Consider the following 16,754-nt stretch of genomic DNA (forward strand, 5'->3'; position numbering starts at 1 on the left):
TAAAAGGTATGTGGGTATGTAATATAATAAACAGTTTTATATTATTATTTTTATGACTTTTAGCTGGTCAATTGGATACAATGGATCTCCAGTCTACTTCATTGATGAAAATATCATATGCTATTTGAGCCTGAACAGTTTGAAGTTTCACAATATAAAAAATGATGTAGTGTGGTATCTTGAGTCTCCCGGTGATGGAATACAAACATTAGCTGTGAATCCTGATTATGGGTTTTTTGCATTTTCTGAGGATGGTTTGAATCCATCTATCTTTGTTTACAGAGTTTCTTCTCTAGAGAGCCCAGTTTCAGCATTTAAAAGTTTGAGCTCAAGTGGTATTAGTCTTGGATATAGCTCCCTTGGATTTGCTAACAATGGCAGGATCCTTGCATCTTGCACAAATGTTCCACATGTTAGATTATCTTTATGGTTAGTTAACTTATAATTGTTTTTAGTTGCTTTCATCTTTCTATGACTGCTTTTTGCTTTAGTATTAAGGTCTCTGTTGCTTTTAGGGATTTTATTGATGGCAGAGAGTTGTGTTTTACTGAACTTCACTCACCTGTCCTCTCATTAATCTTTAACCCTGCTAATTGGAGGCAATTATCTGGAATAACTAAAGATGGATTTAGTTTATGGAATATAGATCAAGCAAATGAAAGTTTTTACATTGAACTACAGTAAGTCTTGTAATTTCAATTGTCATTTTAATTTTACTTCATATTCCTCCCTCATTCATAAATTGTAAATGTGTTTTAATGGGGTTTTTAATTTTTTAAATTTTAATACTTTTTTTTAAATGTTTTTCTTTTTTCTTTATTACAATTATTCTTTCATAGACATAAATTTGATAAGTTTTTTAAACTTATTGCTTTAATAACTCAAAGATTGTATGTAAGTAAATAAGGTTTATTAACTTTGTGTATGAGAATACTAATTGAAAATATTTTTACAATTAAAGTAAATGATGATTGAAAGTAATGCTTCATCTAAGTATTTTAATCAATTTTTTTAACTTGGCCTGCAGCCCCAAATTTTTCAAATCATTTGGGGTGATTTGAAAAACTTTCCACCATCACTGTTTCGGTTTCCTCTAAGTAAAGTAGGTAATAACTTATTTGCCTTAACTTACAATTTTTTCTACCAGAATGAAAGTTTACATATTTATCTGAATTTAAAGTTCCTTTTTTATTGATTTTTTATTGTAATTGTGTAAGCAGTTTTCTGTAAAAGGCTGTCTGTGTAAAACATTATATTAAATAATAATTTTAACAAGTATTTATAACAAAAACTTAAAGTCATGTTTGTTTGTGATCAAAATATTATTTTGTTTTGAAATAATAATGTTTTGTTAAGATTTACTTTATATTTGTTTTTTTTTAAATATTTTTATTTGCTTTCTTTTTGTAGGAATGTAAAATTGCCTTATGAAAATGGAATGTTGGAATTAGAATTAACCAATAACAAATTTCTTTTTTATGATTCTAATCAAAGTTTAAAAACCAGTAAGTTTAGATACTTAATCATGCTTTTCAACATTTTTGCATATCAGATATTTTTTTAAAGTCTTAGGAAAATGTCTATTTCAGTTGTTATTTTTTCCCATAAGCCAATCAGCAGAAGAAATGCCATCCTGTTAGTCAGTGTTGGGCTACCAATCATCTGATTTACATAGGATGCATTGGAAATCAAATCATTTGTCTAGATACTGAATCTGGAAATGGAGCACTTTTATATTTTCTTAAGTCCGGTAAGAACTTCAAGGTAATTAACAAGATTTAAGAATAGAAAAAAAATATGAAAACTAGATTAGTTAGCAATATTTTTTCAAGTCAATTTGAATAATTATTTTTAACTCAATAAATAAAGCTTTTGTAAATCTTTTTTTTTTTAGATATTAATGGCCTCTTTGATTGTATTCAGTTTTGTAAAGATTGCTTAATAGCTGGTGGAAAGGTTAAAGTTCAACTGCTTTACTTTAAAATTTTGTAAACAATTATTTAAAAAAAGTTATTTTTCCTTTTTTGATCTTGCTTTTTAGGATGGAGTTTTAAGATGTTTTAAGATAACAAAAGAAAAGTTGTACCCAACTTTTGTAAAACCTCTTTGTGGTCATATTGGGTCTTTACAACTTGAAAAAGTTTTATCATCATTGGTTGTTGGAAGCAATGCAGTTAAACAATTTTAGATTTTTTTTTTGTCAAATGCTCTTGTTATTTTTTTGCTTTCTTTATATTTTTTTGTCCTTCTCATATAAACAAACAAAAAAAATGTTTAAAAATAATAATTTTAAAAAAAGTTCTTTATTTTAGGGTGTAATTTATTTAATGAACACAGAAACAATGTTTCTTAACAAAGTTGTTGATGAATGTTCTGGAAAAGTTATTGGCATTGACTGTTTGTCCAAAACACATTTTGTTGTAAGAGTTCCTAATTTCTAGCTATATTTTGATTTAAAAAGTATGAAAATATTTCAAGTAAAGAGTTTTTTTTTTTGTTTTTAAATATAAGTTTGAATTAAAAATAATGATAATTTAAAACTGGTTAGGAAGATTTTTTTAAGCTTTGTAAAATTTGTTTTAATAGTTATTTAAGACACTTGGCTATGCTTTTGTTTTCTATCAAGGGTTAAAAGTTCTAAAGATAGATTTAGTTAGTGAGAGTCACAAAATTTTTAATCCAAGTTGATAAGATTTTAGCATTTTATGAGAATTTTTTTTTCTGTGAAATTGCAAACAAAACTTTTACAAACATGAGTTAAAAATAGGTGTGAAAATGTTTCTAATACAAGTTCTAACAACCATCTCCTTTTTATACATTTAATTTAGATATATGCAGTTAATTAACTAGTTAAAAAATACATATTGTTTAAGAGTACTTTAGTATATTAGAATGATTTTACTTAAAGCTGTTTAGAAAACCTGCATTAATAAAATTGTGTAGGATAGGAGGTATGGAATTGTGTAGGATAGGAGGTATGGAAAAACTTTTCAGTCATATTTTTTAATTCTACTGGCCTGTTTTTTGTTATTATCATTTTTCAAGGAAAATATTATTATATTACAACAAAGAATCAAAAAAAATTTCTTTGTCATTTTTCACGGTTGGTCAAATAATTGCCCAATAGATATAAAACCCACAAAAAAATTGAAAAATTTCTTCACAGACAGACTTGTGGTATATCATTCTAAAAAACTCTTATATAAATTCTCAAAGTTAAGCTCAAAAATTATAAAAACCAACAAATTGTAATAACTTGAAATCAAAGATAAATCATTTTTGAATAATAAAGTTACAGTTGTTAATTATCATAAATCCTTAATTATGTTATCAATATGCTGATAATTTTTCAATGTGTCAGAAAAAAACTAGAAGTAAATTCATTCCATTCTTTGAGAATGGTGCAATATACAATGTTTTGAAATTTGATAACTTGTTTACTCTCTATAGGTGCTCTATTTTGTGTCCCATTGTCTTTTTTTGAAATACAGTGCAATATGTTCCATGTATTGTAATGTCAACATCTTGTTCTGCTTAGAGTGTCATATATTTCTTTATTTATTTAGTTGAGTGTCAGATTCTACATCATTACACTGGATTTTGCTATCATTTGATCTCAGAATCAAAAGCATTTTCCAGATTATTTTGACCCACAAGTGTAACACAAATTAATTACCCTATCTTATGGGTAATTTTGTTTACTTTATTTTAGTTGGAATGATATATAATGGCTTTTGTATAGCTCTGTAATTTGTAAGCTCTGTACTTATTTTCTCTGCTTTTTTACTATTTAATCTCAATGTTTCTAATGTTTCCTCGACACTGGTTGCTTGTCTATTCCAACTTTAGATTGTTTCAGTAACTTTATGGTAAAAGTGATTGGTTGTTAGATTTTTTCAGCTTTTTTATGGTTTTTTTTCCTTTAATTCTTTTCGTTATTGATTCCAATCTTCACACATTTCTATGATATTCAAAATTTCTTATACCTAGTCATTTTGGTAAATTTCTGAAGAATGATTAAAGTAGAGGTAAAGTTTGGTGTCATTTTGGTAAAGTTTGTCATTTTAAATGGATTTGTTGTTAAACTTATGTTTGGTGGCAATTAGCTGCTCCTGCTTCCCAATTAAATAGAGAAGATTCATTCACTTGGAAAGTTGCTTTGTTGCTATCAACAAAATCATACCCTTTCTTAGATAGCTTTAAATGCTTTTCTGGGTTCACACACATATCTTCAAGAAGTAGTACTTCAAATAGTAATCATGATGATTTAGTAGTTTACAAACTGTCTGTATTGGTATTCTTGTCCTTTCAGCTGAAATATTGGAAATCACAAACATTCTCACACACTTAGGTTTTTCTGCATTTGAAAAGTCTCAGATATTTAAGGATTTTAACTGGTTACTCAGAAGAACAATGTTTCTTGTGAAGCAATCTAAACTTTCTAAGTATCATCTTCTAGTCTTTTTTAATGTGAAACGTTTTTTGCTGTTCTAATTAAAACTTTTTATCAATTTCTTTACTAAGATAACATTTCACTTTGATTTCCAGTCTGCATAAAATTCATTTTCCCTTTTGTCAACAAACCTTACATCCTTCCCAATATCTGAAAACTACCAATGGTATTAACCAGATTAAGTGCTAATAAAAATGAGCATGCAAAGAATTATTGTGATTAATGATCCTTTGTATTTTATACAAAGTACATAGGATTTGAGAAGAACAGTATGTATCTCTTGGAATAGGTAATATAAAACAGTTTAAGTTTTAGTGAATTTTAGATAGTGAACTTTAGTTCAATTATTCTTGTGAGTATGTTACAAAAGTTGATTCTAAATAAATTGGGATCCAGACTCTTTTAGCCTTACACACTGTGAAAAATCCACTAAACAACTTCTTTTAATAGTTATTTGCCTAATAATATATTATTTTTTAAAAAACGAAAGAAACAAACAGGCAATCTGATTTCTTAGAATGATCATCATATCTTCTACCCTATCAATTTATTAAATTTCCAATGAATGTATTAAATATAAAAACTGTTTTACAAAGCAATGTTGTTTTTTTTATTATAATCCCACATTTTTTCACAGTATTAAAATAAAGATTAGTTATTGAAACTACTCTTTTCATTTGCTTATTGGTTATAGTAGCATTTTCAACCTATTATTGATAACGAAGTTTTGAATTTGTTTAGACATGCAGAATAAAAGGTTTAGTTCAGGTGTGGACAATGGACCATGCAAGATGTGTTGGAGATTTACATATCAATTGCGAGGTCTCAAAATATGTTTTGATTTTGGGTCTCAATACATTTTTGTCTCCTTTTAGTTTTCTTTATCCAAAACTGTAAGAAAAATTGACAGAACAACAAAAAAGAACATCAGTTAATATTTAGATAACTTGTTTTGCTGCCTCTGCCTCTTCAAGTACAGTTTTCATTGCAACTAGCTATGGCTCATTAATTGTCATTGATGTATCTATGATTGAGAAGCCACGAGTTGTGTTAGAAAAATCTCTTTACAGAACAGCTATTTCAAAGTTAAGGTATATTAAAGATGCAAGAATTTTTTATTTTACGCTGTTTTGTAAAAATTTGAAGTGTTATAATTGGTGTGCATAAAAATTACAATTGTTAACTTAGACTGGATACAAATTTAATTTTATGGCACACTTTAATCTTCAATGTAATTTTACCAAGTTTTTTGGTAAATATTTTTTTATACTTTTTTTTGTACTTTTGAATTTTTTAGTTTTGATGACACTGGAACTATATTGATTACTGCATCCAACAATGGTCACCTATTTCTTTTAGATGCAAGACCATCCACAGGTTGCAATGTTTTAGGACATACTGGTATGTTTTATCTGTGATATTTGTTATGGTACAATATGATGTTAATTTATATTTGTTAACTGGTACTTCTTTTTTACATTTGTTTTGTAAAAAAGGATAAATGAAAACTCACCTCTCACAGCAAAAGAGTTGCAGATTGCTGTATTCAAGTATTGTTATTATATTTTTCTTTAGAAATACATGGTATAGTAAAATACATAAGTTGTCAATGTATTTCAAATGAGAAAGATGCTTGGAAGGTTGTTGTTGGTGTGAGATCTGATCAAACTAAAGCATGCAAAATTCTGATTGAATTAGAAATTTATAAAACTATATTCAATGGTAGGTGTAACCATTCTTTTGCAATATTAAAAAAAGATAAAATGTTTTAGCCTTCAGAATTCAGACTGGTATTTAGCAATGCTGATCAAAAAAAAATTGAGTATGTGATATAATTCTAAGTTGTTTGAAATTTAAAGAAGAAATGGTTTTTACAATATTTACATTGTGTTTTTAAGTTATTTTTTATTTAAAAAAAAAAAAAAGTAGCATTTATTTCAATGATAAAATATTGTTGTTGTTGTTGTTGTTGTTGTTGTTGTTGTTTTTATTATTATTATTATTATTATTATTATTATTATTATTATTATTATTATTATTATTATTATTATTATTATTATTATTATTATTATTATTATTAAAAATTTAGGAGTCTCAAGTTCCAGCTATTATTCAGGCATAAAAATCTTAAAATGGCATCATTTTAATTAAGTTCACATTGCAAAATGCATCAAAAGAAAAAAAGAATTTGAAATAGTTGGGATTTAATGCTCCTAAATTTAAAAATTTAGGAGTCTCAAGTTCCAGCTATTATTCAGGCATAAAAATCTTAAAATGGCATCATTTTAATTAAGTTCACATTGCAAAATGCATCAAAAGAACTCGCGTTTTACTTTGAATATTGTTGCTTATTCTTAATGTCAACTGAATCTGATATCCTATAAACATATATTTTGATGATATTATTAAATAATTTTCAAGAAAAAAACAACAAAAAAACACGAAAATGTTCTATTAACAATTATTTAAATAATTCGCGAGTTTAGAATTATTTTATTCTATATATATTATATATATATTATATATTATTTTGTTCTCCAACTTTAAACGTTGAGAGAAATTTGTTGATTTTTTTTCTAAAAGTAAAAACTGTCACTTTTAAAGAAATATGCACAGTATGAGTGCACACTTAAAAACATAAAAAAGTTCATTTCCTTAAAGTTAACTTCTTTATTTACATAGCATTCCATAATAAATAGAAAAAAATTAGTGAATTAGCTATAAAAGGCTCTTAATAAGATCAATAAACTTGCCAGTTGATATTGTAATTTCGGTTAATCATTTTATGGTTCTTATAATAAAGCACAAAATGTTTCATTCCAAACATCAAACCTTCTCGTAATAGGCTCTGGAAGACTCATGTTTTTACTTTGTGGGAAAAAAATCATAAATTTATGAAATGCAACAAATAAAAACAAATTTCAATCACTGCAAAAAAAAAAAAAAAAAAAAAAAAATAGAATGTAAAATGGCGGTTTTTGTTTGAAGTTTGGAGACACGCTTGCTTATTTCCGGCAATTAATACAGAGATTATGCAGTTGTTTGAATATTATTATTATTATTATTATTATTATTATTATTATTATTATTATTATTATTATTATTATTATTATTATTATCATTATTATTATTATCATTATTATTATTATTATTATTATTATTATTATTATTATTATTATTATTATTATTATTATTATTATTATTATCATTATTATTATTATTATTATTATTATTATTATTATTATTATTATTATTATTATTATTATTATTATTATTATTATTATTATCATTATTATTATTATTAGTATTATTATTATTATTATTATTATTATTATTATTATCATTATTATTATTATTATTATTATTATTATTATTATTATTATTATTATTATTATTATTATTATTATTATTATTATTATTATTATTATTATCATTATTATTATTATTATTATTATTATTATTATTATTATTATTATTATTATTATTATTATTATTATCATTATTATTATTATTATTATTATTATTATTATTATTATTATTATTATTATTATTATTATTATTATTATTATTATTATTATTATTATTATTATCATTATTATTATTATTATTATTATTATTATTATTATTATTATTATTATTATTATTATTATTATTATTATTATTATTATTATTATTATTATTAAATCATAAACAGTGAAACAGGGAAGACCAAAAAGAATCTGGAAATGAATTTTACAGAAAAAACTCACCAATCTGCAGCTCAATTCTAATTTATTGAGGCAAAAGTTTGTAATTTATTAATAAAAAAGGTAAAGGAATAACTTATGTTACAAACAAGAGAGAACAGATCTGTCAGGAAAGATTACTCCAGTTAATGAATATTTATGTTTTGGAATGGTCATCACAAAATCATTATATGCAGATATATTTTGGGGCCATTTAGATTGAAAATTTAAAGGAAGAAAACCATCATTGAGAAAAACTGGAACAAGATTACCTATAAAAATCTTCATGCAGCTGAAACATTCTCTCCAACTAAGTTTTGTAAGGATACCCATTTAGGGATATAGTTTAATTCCTCATTTGATGATAAATAGTCAAAAAAAATATCTTATATTTCTGTAATTTGATGATCATTTTGATTTGTGCATTTTCTGTTAAAATCCTTTTAAAACTTATAAAATACAAAAACAAAAGCAAGTAAAATTAACAAGTAGTACTAACAACTATCTTCTATAAAAGTTTCATAAATTTCCTAACAATGAATTTAAAAGCTACAAAGCAAAAAAATATAAAAAGGTTGTCTTCTCTTTTTGACTACTGATGTATTTTAGATTAATAAACAATTTTAGGCATTCATAAATCTTTTTTTTTATTTAATTTTATTATAATTATTTAGGAGATATGTCATTATATGTGGATAGGACTCGACTTTTAAAAGATACTTCTATTTCAAAACAAACATACCATCTAACAACACCTATTTATGGCATATGTGTATTTTCAAAAAACGTGATCTATGCTCTTTTGAATAAAGGAAAGAAAATTGCAAAGTTTGTCCTGCCTCCTTTTGAGGTTTGTTTATTGTGTGCAACACTGTTTTTGTTAATGTTCAAATGGCTCTATAGGTTTTTTTAAACATTTTTAACAATATTTCAGACCCCTTCAAGCACCCAAACAATGGAGGCTTCTCAAATATATAACAATCAAACTGTAAACTGTGGAATTATTTCAATATCTTCACATGGGAGATGGATGCTTATTTCAGGAGTTGATGGTTATTGCACAATAAGAGAGATTGAAACTATGGTAATATTGTATTGGCTTATTTTTCTACAAGCATGTAAATATTGATTAACAGTTAGATGTTGCTTTTTAATTTTAGTTTTATTATCAGATGTATTTTATTTTAGTTATTTAAATGATCAATTCCATAAAAACTTAAAAATGTTTCAGAAGGAAATTTAAAGGTTTTTTTTTTTTCTTAGAATAATCCAATTATTAAAAGAGTAGCCAATTACCGCTCTGGTGGGGTTGCTGATGCAATATACAGTGTTGACAGTCAAGCTGTTTTAGTAGTTAGTAATTGCAATCATGTAGCATGTTGGAAATGGAATTACTCAACATATGGAAAATCTGAAGCTTATTTTTCAATAGCTGCTTACCAGCTTTTTGCTAGTTACATTTTAGATATTAAAGCTCAGGAAAATAGACTTATAGCAAATATGAAAGAAATATCAGGTTAGCTAATTATTTTTATTTTTTGGTAAAAACTTTAAGATAAAAATAGTTAAACAAAGTTCAAGTAAATCTTTTACAATAAAATCAATAGAAAGTATATCTCCTAATTTAAGCTTTTTAAGATGATTAACTAGTGTAATATCATCTTCCTACATGAATTTCTCAAAAATTATTGTTAACTCCAAAAGTAAGCTATATTATAAAATTTTTAAATAAATTTAAGTTATTGGAAAAACAATGGAAACATGGTTAGAAGGCTCGCTTACAAAAGCAAGTACTTTTTTTTTTTTTTTTTTTTTGTTTTTTTTTGTTTTTTTTTTGTAAATGAGTTTAGCAAAAGAAAAGTGTTTAATCTTTATATTAAATTATTTTTTCATTATTTGTAAAGAGTTATGTTGAAGAGAATGAGAAGTACACATTATTAAAAAACAAGTTACACCAGGACATTAATGAACTACGCAATCAAGCACTTGTATTAATATCCAATAATGAGCAAGTTCCAGAAATTGAAAAGCTTGAAAGGCAAGAGTTCCTTATAGACATGAAGGAGCATGAGTTTATTGTTCAACAGAGAGAAAATAAAATAAATGAGGTCTGTTATGAAGCAATTAAATATTTTTGGAAGAAAAGAAAATATATTTCAGAATTTAATATACAATTGAGTTAATAATCTGTAAGTTCTATTTTGAATTAAGTTACTTTAAATTGTTTCTTTTAGCTTCGAGCTCAGATCAACTTAGAAAATATTGGTAAGCAATTTGTTAGACATCTTATTAAACAAGAGTGTTGGGACAATATGATTGTTAAAGGTCGTATTTTAAAAGCATTTTCCTCAAATGTTAAAGTGTCAAACTATCCTTTAAGAAAAAGAAGTGATGCAGAAATATATCAAATACAGGCAGTAAACTTTCAGCGCAACTTGCAAAATATTGATAGCAAGATAAGAAAACTTCTTCTTGAATCTGAGCTTCCATCCAGTCAGCCCCTCTTCGGTATACTTTTTTTACCATTGATAGATGTTCAGTTTTTGGTTATCTTTGATATTTTTTTAAACGTTGATTTATCTATAACTCTTTAGATATTTTAAGTAAAACCATAAAAAATACCAGTTCAAACACTTATAATTTTTTTAATCATCTTTCTACAGAAAATTTGTTGGAAGGTAATGATGATAACAATACAGAAAAAGAAAATAGTTCAGTTTATGGAAGTCTAGCTGGACTTTTTACCTATAATGAATTTCTTCATAGTCAGTTTTCTCTTGCTACTAATGTTCAGAAAAAAGATCAAATTGTTTTGCTGAAGGTTTACTTTTTTAATTTTAAGGAAAATTTTTTACCTTTATCTTTAATTTTTTTTTTATCTTTATTTTTAAATTATGCTTTGCAATTACTTATTTAATATTATAAGGTTTTAAAAGGATTTTACTTAATGGTTCGTATCAAAATAGTTCCTTTTCTTTAAAAAAGTATGGTTAAAGAAATATGAAGAAGTTCAATTAAAGAATTCTTTCACTAAAGTGAAATGCTATGCAATTTTCAAATGATAAAAATAATACTTAAAATTTTTAAGAAGTCTTTCAGTAATAATTTTCTGTTCATTCAAAGTATGAAACTGCTTTGGTTAATACAGACTTATGGGTCAGACATTTTTAACATGAAAAAATATTTTGATAAAGTATCTTAGGAGGTAGAATGAATGATGAACAATTCCAGTGATAGTTGTAACCACTAATATATCTCTATAGCAATTTTATATAAGTAGTGTATTTTTACAATTCTTCAAAATAAAGAATTTTAGTAATCTTGTTTTTAATGTGATAATAAGTCAGGGAGTTGAATTGAAAAGGTATTGTGCAAGTACTTGTTAAATTTTTAAGGATTGTATCTGTAAAATTAAAGAAAAGTTCAATGAACAGTTTAATGAAATGTTGAATCTAAAGTTACAAGAAATAAGGCGCATAAATGAAAGGTGTATACGAATGAAAAAAATTGCTAAAGGTATATGAATAAAGATTTTCATTTATTAATTGTTTGATATATTATTTTATTATTAGTTCATTAGTTCATAGGATACAAATCAAAGTTTTAGCTGGTTCAATGATGACTACTCCTTTGAGTATTTTAGAATACTTTTTTAAGATTTAGGTGTTAATGATGTTGTTGTTGAAATTGGAGTTGATAGTGATGAAGAACCTGATCGCTTATTTCAAATACACGAAAAAGAAATTTCAGTTAAGAAGTATTTAAGCAAAGAAGAAATTATGAAAGCTGAAGAAGAAAGAAGAAAAGAAGAAGGTATATTTTAATTTAGAATTTTATTATTTATCTTAACTATTAATTACTATAAAATAGTTCATTTTAAGGAAATGCTCTTGTGAAAAGCGGTACAACAACTTGTGTCTGTTTTTATGTGTATGTATATATATAATTATATACATATATATATATATATATATATATATATATATATATATATATATATATATATATATATATATATATATATATATATATATATATATATATATATATATATATATATATATATATATATATATATATATATATAGTATTGTAGAAATTATGTTAATATCTCCAGTAAGAGTGCTCAATACAGCTTAGAATAAGTAGAGTGAATATATTATTACTATTGTTATTACATAAACTAAATAGTTAGCTTGGTTTATATTACATTACTTAAAGTTTCATGAAATAGCGATCATCAGATGTTAATAACATCTGAGCCAACCAAGCTAATTGTTTATTTTATATAATAATAATAGTAGTAATAATTATATATATATATATATATATATATATATATATATATATATATATATATATATATATATATATATATATATATATATATATATATATTAATATATATATATTAATATATATATATTAATATATATATATATATTAATTCATATATATATATATATATATATATATATACATATACACATACACATATATACATATACATATGAAGGGTGCAAGGGGAAAACCGGTGATGTCACAGTTTTTTCATTTTGAGAAAACAAGAAAAGTAAGCTTGAAGAAGCTATGCTTAGCTTCTTCAAGCTTTCTTTTCTCGTTTTCTCAAAAGCTTAGCTTCTTCTTAGCTTTTTTTTAGGTTTTAAATTTAGTATTATCTGTTGATTTTTTTTTAATGATTTACTTAATTGCAATGATGCAGCAACATACTTGCTATATAGTAGGGTGAATAACTCGAAAAATCTGAAAATGTGACGTCACTGGTTTTCCCCTTACACCCTTCATATATATATACATACATACATTCACAGAGATGACAGAATTGGATCAACATTTCAACTCTTATTTTATGTATGATGTGAATAAATCTTTATTAAAATGATATATTTACCAAGACTTTATGTTTTAGATTATATATCTAATTGATTAAGCTTGCCAAGCTCCAAAAGACCATTGAACTTATCTAAATTTTGATGAAGCTGTATTGTTGGTCAATATGAAGGTGGACTTTGTCAACAAAAAATATAAGAAAAACTCTCATTCCCATTTTCTACAGTTAATAGAATGATTGTACAATTTACCAGAGAGGAGAAGGAATGCACATCAACACACTCATGTTGTTCAGGGCTGTCTGACAGAACCTTGTGTCTTGTTAATAGAAATGTTTTAGATAATATAAATTGCAAAGCCTCAGACATAGCAACAAAAGCTGGTGTAAGTCCCAGAATAACTATCAAGTATTTTCATAATCTTGGCTACTATGGCAGAGCTGCAAGAAAGAAGCCACTTCTTCATCCAATCAATTTCAAGTGCATAAAGGATTGGGCTTATGATAGAGCAATGGCATTTTGAAACCATGTCTGTCTGAGAATAATGCAAGTTGTAACTTATCATATTCTCTGATGAGTTAAAATTTGTATTGTTCTCAGACAGGGGAAGGGTGTGGGTAAGGAGACTCTGCAGCCAAGAATTAGGCATCAAAAGATTGCACCCAACAGTGAAACATAGTGGCTTTTCAGTTATGAATTAGGTTGCAATATGGAGTGATGGTAAGAGCTAGTAGAGTCTCAAGGTAATATCAATTCAGCTAAATATGTTCTAGGAAAGACTTCTTCCAATATTCTTAAGTGATACAATGATCAAACATGACTCCTTTTCTATGGAAGATGGAGCACCTTGTCACACTGCCAAAACGACTCAAAATTGGTTAAATCAAATGTGATGAAGAAACTTTCATGGCTGAATCAGTCACCTGATATGAGCTCTATTGAACATCTCTGGGCAATATTATACCAGAAACTTTACAAAAAAATAAGAAGCCAACTTGACAAGAAATTCCTCAAGATGTTAATTTTGAATTAATTTCTAGCATGCCTAAAAGGGTTTCAGCATTGAAAAATGCTAAGTATTAATTATCCACATTGTAATGATTTAAAAACTTTTTCATTAAATCACTTGCCATTTTTTATTGAGTGTCTATTCTGTTGTGTGTGTGTGTGTGTGTGTGTGTGTGTGTGTGTGTGTGTGTGTGTGTGTGTGTGTGTGTGTGTGTGTGTGTGTGTGTCTATATATATATATATATATATGTATATATATATATATATATATATATATATATATATATATATATATATATATATATATATATATATATATATATATATATATATATATATATATATATAGCTGCATGTATTTGTGTGTGTGTGTGTGTGTATACATAACTATTACTTATATGCATTTTGTGCTCTTTTAAACATTAAAAAATATACATGGAAATAGCAAATTTTCAATATTTTGTTGGATTTCCTTTAATTTCTCAAACTGCCTGTAGTTGCTTTTTTGGTAATTTCAGTTAGGATACTATTTAATTCTCTTATAATGTTAGAGTTGAGGTAATTTAGATTGCAATTTTTTTACTTCAAATTCTTTATTCAAATTATCCTATAGGTGCTCAAATAGTGTTAAGATCAGAAGGTTAAGCTGGCCATTCAAAGACTTTATATTTCCTGACAATAATTGCTCATCACTTTCTGCAGTGTAGTTAGGGTCATTATTATGGAAAACAAACTTGGATTCATAATTTATTTTTTAGCTCTTGAGAGTAGGTTTTTATTTCAAGTACTGGTTAACATATGGTTTTTTTTAGAAAGAAAGTTAACCAATAATGCAGTTAATATTCGTGGACGTGCCCTTGATATGATGATGGGAGGAAGACTGGAAGCAAATTTTGATCTTGAGCTTAATCAAGATCTTCAAATGCCAAGTTTCATGGAGAAAAATGAAAGTGAGTGGACTGAAGAAGAGTTTAAAATTGCTAAAGAATATGAAAAAAAAAAGCAAATGGTAATTCTTTAGTTAAGTTCAATAGTTTTTCACTTGAAGGAGTGTTTGTTTGCAATATCAGTTTTAAATGTATATTAATTCAGTATTTGTAGCCTTTTCCAGGCATATAGCTTAAATCTATATTTTCTATTTGAAAAGCTTAAACTTTTGAAACAGAAAATATTCTTACTCCATTTTATCTTTATATCTTTCTAACGGTTAGCTCACAATGCTTTCTTTACAATGTCTGATAACAAGCATTGAAAATTCAATTTTTATTACAATTTTGCCATCATACATGGTGTATAAGATTATGAGTAATTTGTAATATGTATTAGTAATATGTATTCATAATATGTATTCTAGTACCAAAAAGAGTTTAATGATATTTTTTTTAATCAAATGCAGTTTTTAGAAACAAAATATTGGTTTTTAGTTGTTAATTGGTAATCTTCTGTTGAAGATCCAACTGAATAATCAATGTTCGTTGCCACAAATGAAACTTAAACTTTACTTTTTTGATTAATTTAGTCAATTGGTTATAAAAGCAGTTATTCAGTAAATTATGTTTTATTATTTATCTTAATTATAAATTACTATAAAACTGTTCAATTTAAGAAAATGCTCTTGCGAAAATTGGAACAACAATTTTTGTCTATTTTATATATATATATATATATATATATATATATAATATATATATATATATATATATATATATATATATATATATATATATATATATATATATATATATATATATATATATATATATATATATGATAGTCTCAAATTGTATAAAAACCAATTTCAAATATAAAAAATTAGAAAAAGCTGTTGAAAAATTTTTATGCAATATAACTTTATTTTAATGCCACTGCTACAGTAACAAAAAATTAAAATATTAAAAAGTTAAAAGTAAATTTAATCTGCATCATTAACATTGTATCTTTTTTTTCATTGAAAGGATTATCAAACTTCCATTTTAGAAATTAGTGTAATTTATTAGCAAAAAGTAGGAAGGCAGATGGAGGAGACCTGTGTTTTCAATCTCTTCCTCTTCTTCCTACCCAGCTATTATAGCTCCAAGTTTTTTTTGTTGGTTTAGCTTCAAGAGGAACGTGATAAATACAAGAAACTATTAGAAGCAGAGTTTAAAAAATTACAAGCTTCAAACCAAGAGACTATCACCATTTTTGATGAAAGGCTTCAGCAGTTGTTTCAATACAAAATCAAAGCAGACATGGCTGTTTCACAAGTATGTTTTTTTTTTTTAACTATTTTAGGTTTTTTTTTAAGTTTGTTAAAAAAGGTTTAGAGAGTTTCATTTTGTGGCACAATTTTGTCTTTGTATTTAGAAAAAGTTGTATTTAAAAATAACTTTTTTTGAATTTAAAAGAAACTCTTTAGTGCATGTTTTTTTAGTGTTATGTATTTTTAGGAAGAGTTAAAAATGATGCGTTTAGCAGCTTCAATTTCATATGATGAAGAAATGGGTGTTAAAGAGCAGAGATTAATAGAAGAACTTGATCAGTTAAAGGAGGAGAAGCAGCATAGTTCTAGTTTTGTTTCAAAAATTCAGTCTGACTTGGATTCTTTTAGAACCTCCTATGAAAATTTACTTGCAGAAGACAAATATTTGGAAAAGATATTTCGCAAGGAATTCCCAGAACTTGATCAGTTCACAGTTGATGTTTTGTACAAACTTTTTAAAAAAAGACCAAAGTAAG

General features: G+C 25.4%; 1 protein-coding gene across 5 annotated transcripts in view; it reads left to right on the forward strand.

Moving 5' to 3' along the window:
• The window catches only part of LOC145198336 (cilia- and flagella-associated protein 43-like), a 34,724-nt gene that overhangs the window by 13,601 nt on the left and 4,369 nt on the right, over window positions 1-16,754 (forward strand). For 3 of the 5 annotated variants that reach the window (XM_090083429.1, XM_090083430.1, XM_090083428.1), the window contains 23 exons: window positions 64-429; window positions 516-680; window positions 1,411-1,505; window positions 1,610-1,750; window positions 1,895-1,956; window positions 2,042-2,173; window positions 2,313-2,420; window positions 5,195-5,275; window positions 5,396-5,544; window positions 5,751-5,854; window positions 6,029-6,175; window positions 8,853-9,028; window positions 9,113-9,262; window positions 9,442-9,694; window positions 9,918-9,964; window positions 10,083-10,286; window positions 10,413-10,686; window positions 10,842-10,999; window positions 11,574-11,694; window positions 11,836-11,991; window positions 14,849-15,045; window positions 16,133-16,282; window positions 16,466-16,749. In XM_090083429.1, coding sequence (XP_089939555.1) covers window positions 64-429; window positions 516-680; window positions 1,411-1,505; window positions 1,610-1,750; window positions 1,895-1,956; window positions 2,042-2,173; window positions 2,313-2,420; window positions 5,195-5,275; window positions 5,396-5,544; window positions 5,751-5,854; window positions 6,029-6,175; window positions 8,853-9,028; window positions 9,113-9,262; window positions 9,442-9,694; window positions 9,918-9,964; window positions 10,083-10,286; window positions 10,413-10,686; window positions 10,842-10,999; window positions 11,574-11,694; window positions 11,836-11,991; window positions 14,849-15,045; window positions 16,133-16,282; window positions 16,466-16,749 — 3,720 coding nt within the window. Of the gene's footprint in view, window positions 1-63; window positions 430-515; window positions 681-1,410; window positions 1,506-1,609; window positions 1,751-1,894; window positions 1,957-2,041; window positions 2,174-2,312; window positions 2,421-5,194; window positions 5,276-5,395; window positions 5,545-5,750; window positions 5,855-6,028; window positions 6,176-8,852; window positions 9,029-9,112; window positions 9,263-9,441; window positions 9,695-9,917; window positions 9,965-10,082; window positions 10,287-10,412; window positions 10,687-10,841; window positions 11,000-11,573; window positions 11,695-11,835; window positions 11,992-13,108; window positions 14,213-14,848; window positions 15,046-16,132; window positions 16,283-16,465; window positions 16,750-16,754 lie in introns of those variants that run through there. The other 2 variants (XM_090083431.1, XM_090083432.1) reach the window with 2 other exon arrangements.

This window comes from Hydra viridissima, unplaced genomic scaffold (assembly GCF_058129835.1).
Source record: "Hydra viridissima isolate aposymbiotic clone 2 unplaced genomic scaffold, HvirCarnegie_v1 scaffold_3, whole genome shotgun sequence".
Classification (NCBI taxonomy): domain Eukaryota; kingdom Metazoa; phylum Cnidaria; class Hydrozoa; order Anthoathecata; family Hydridae; genus Hydra; species Hydra viridissima.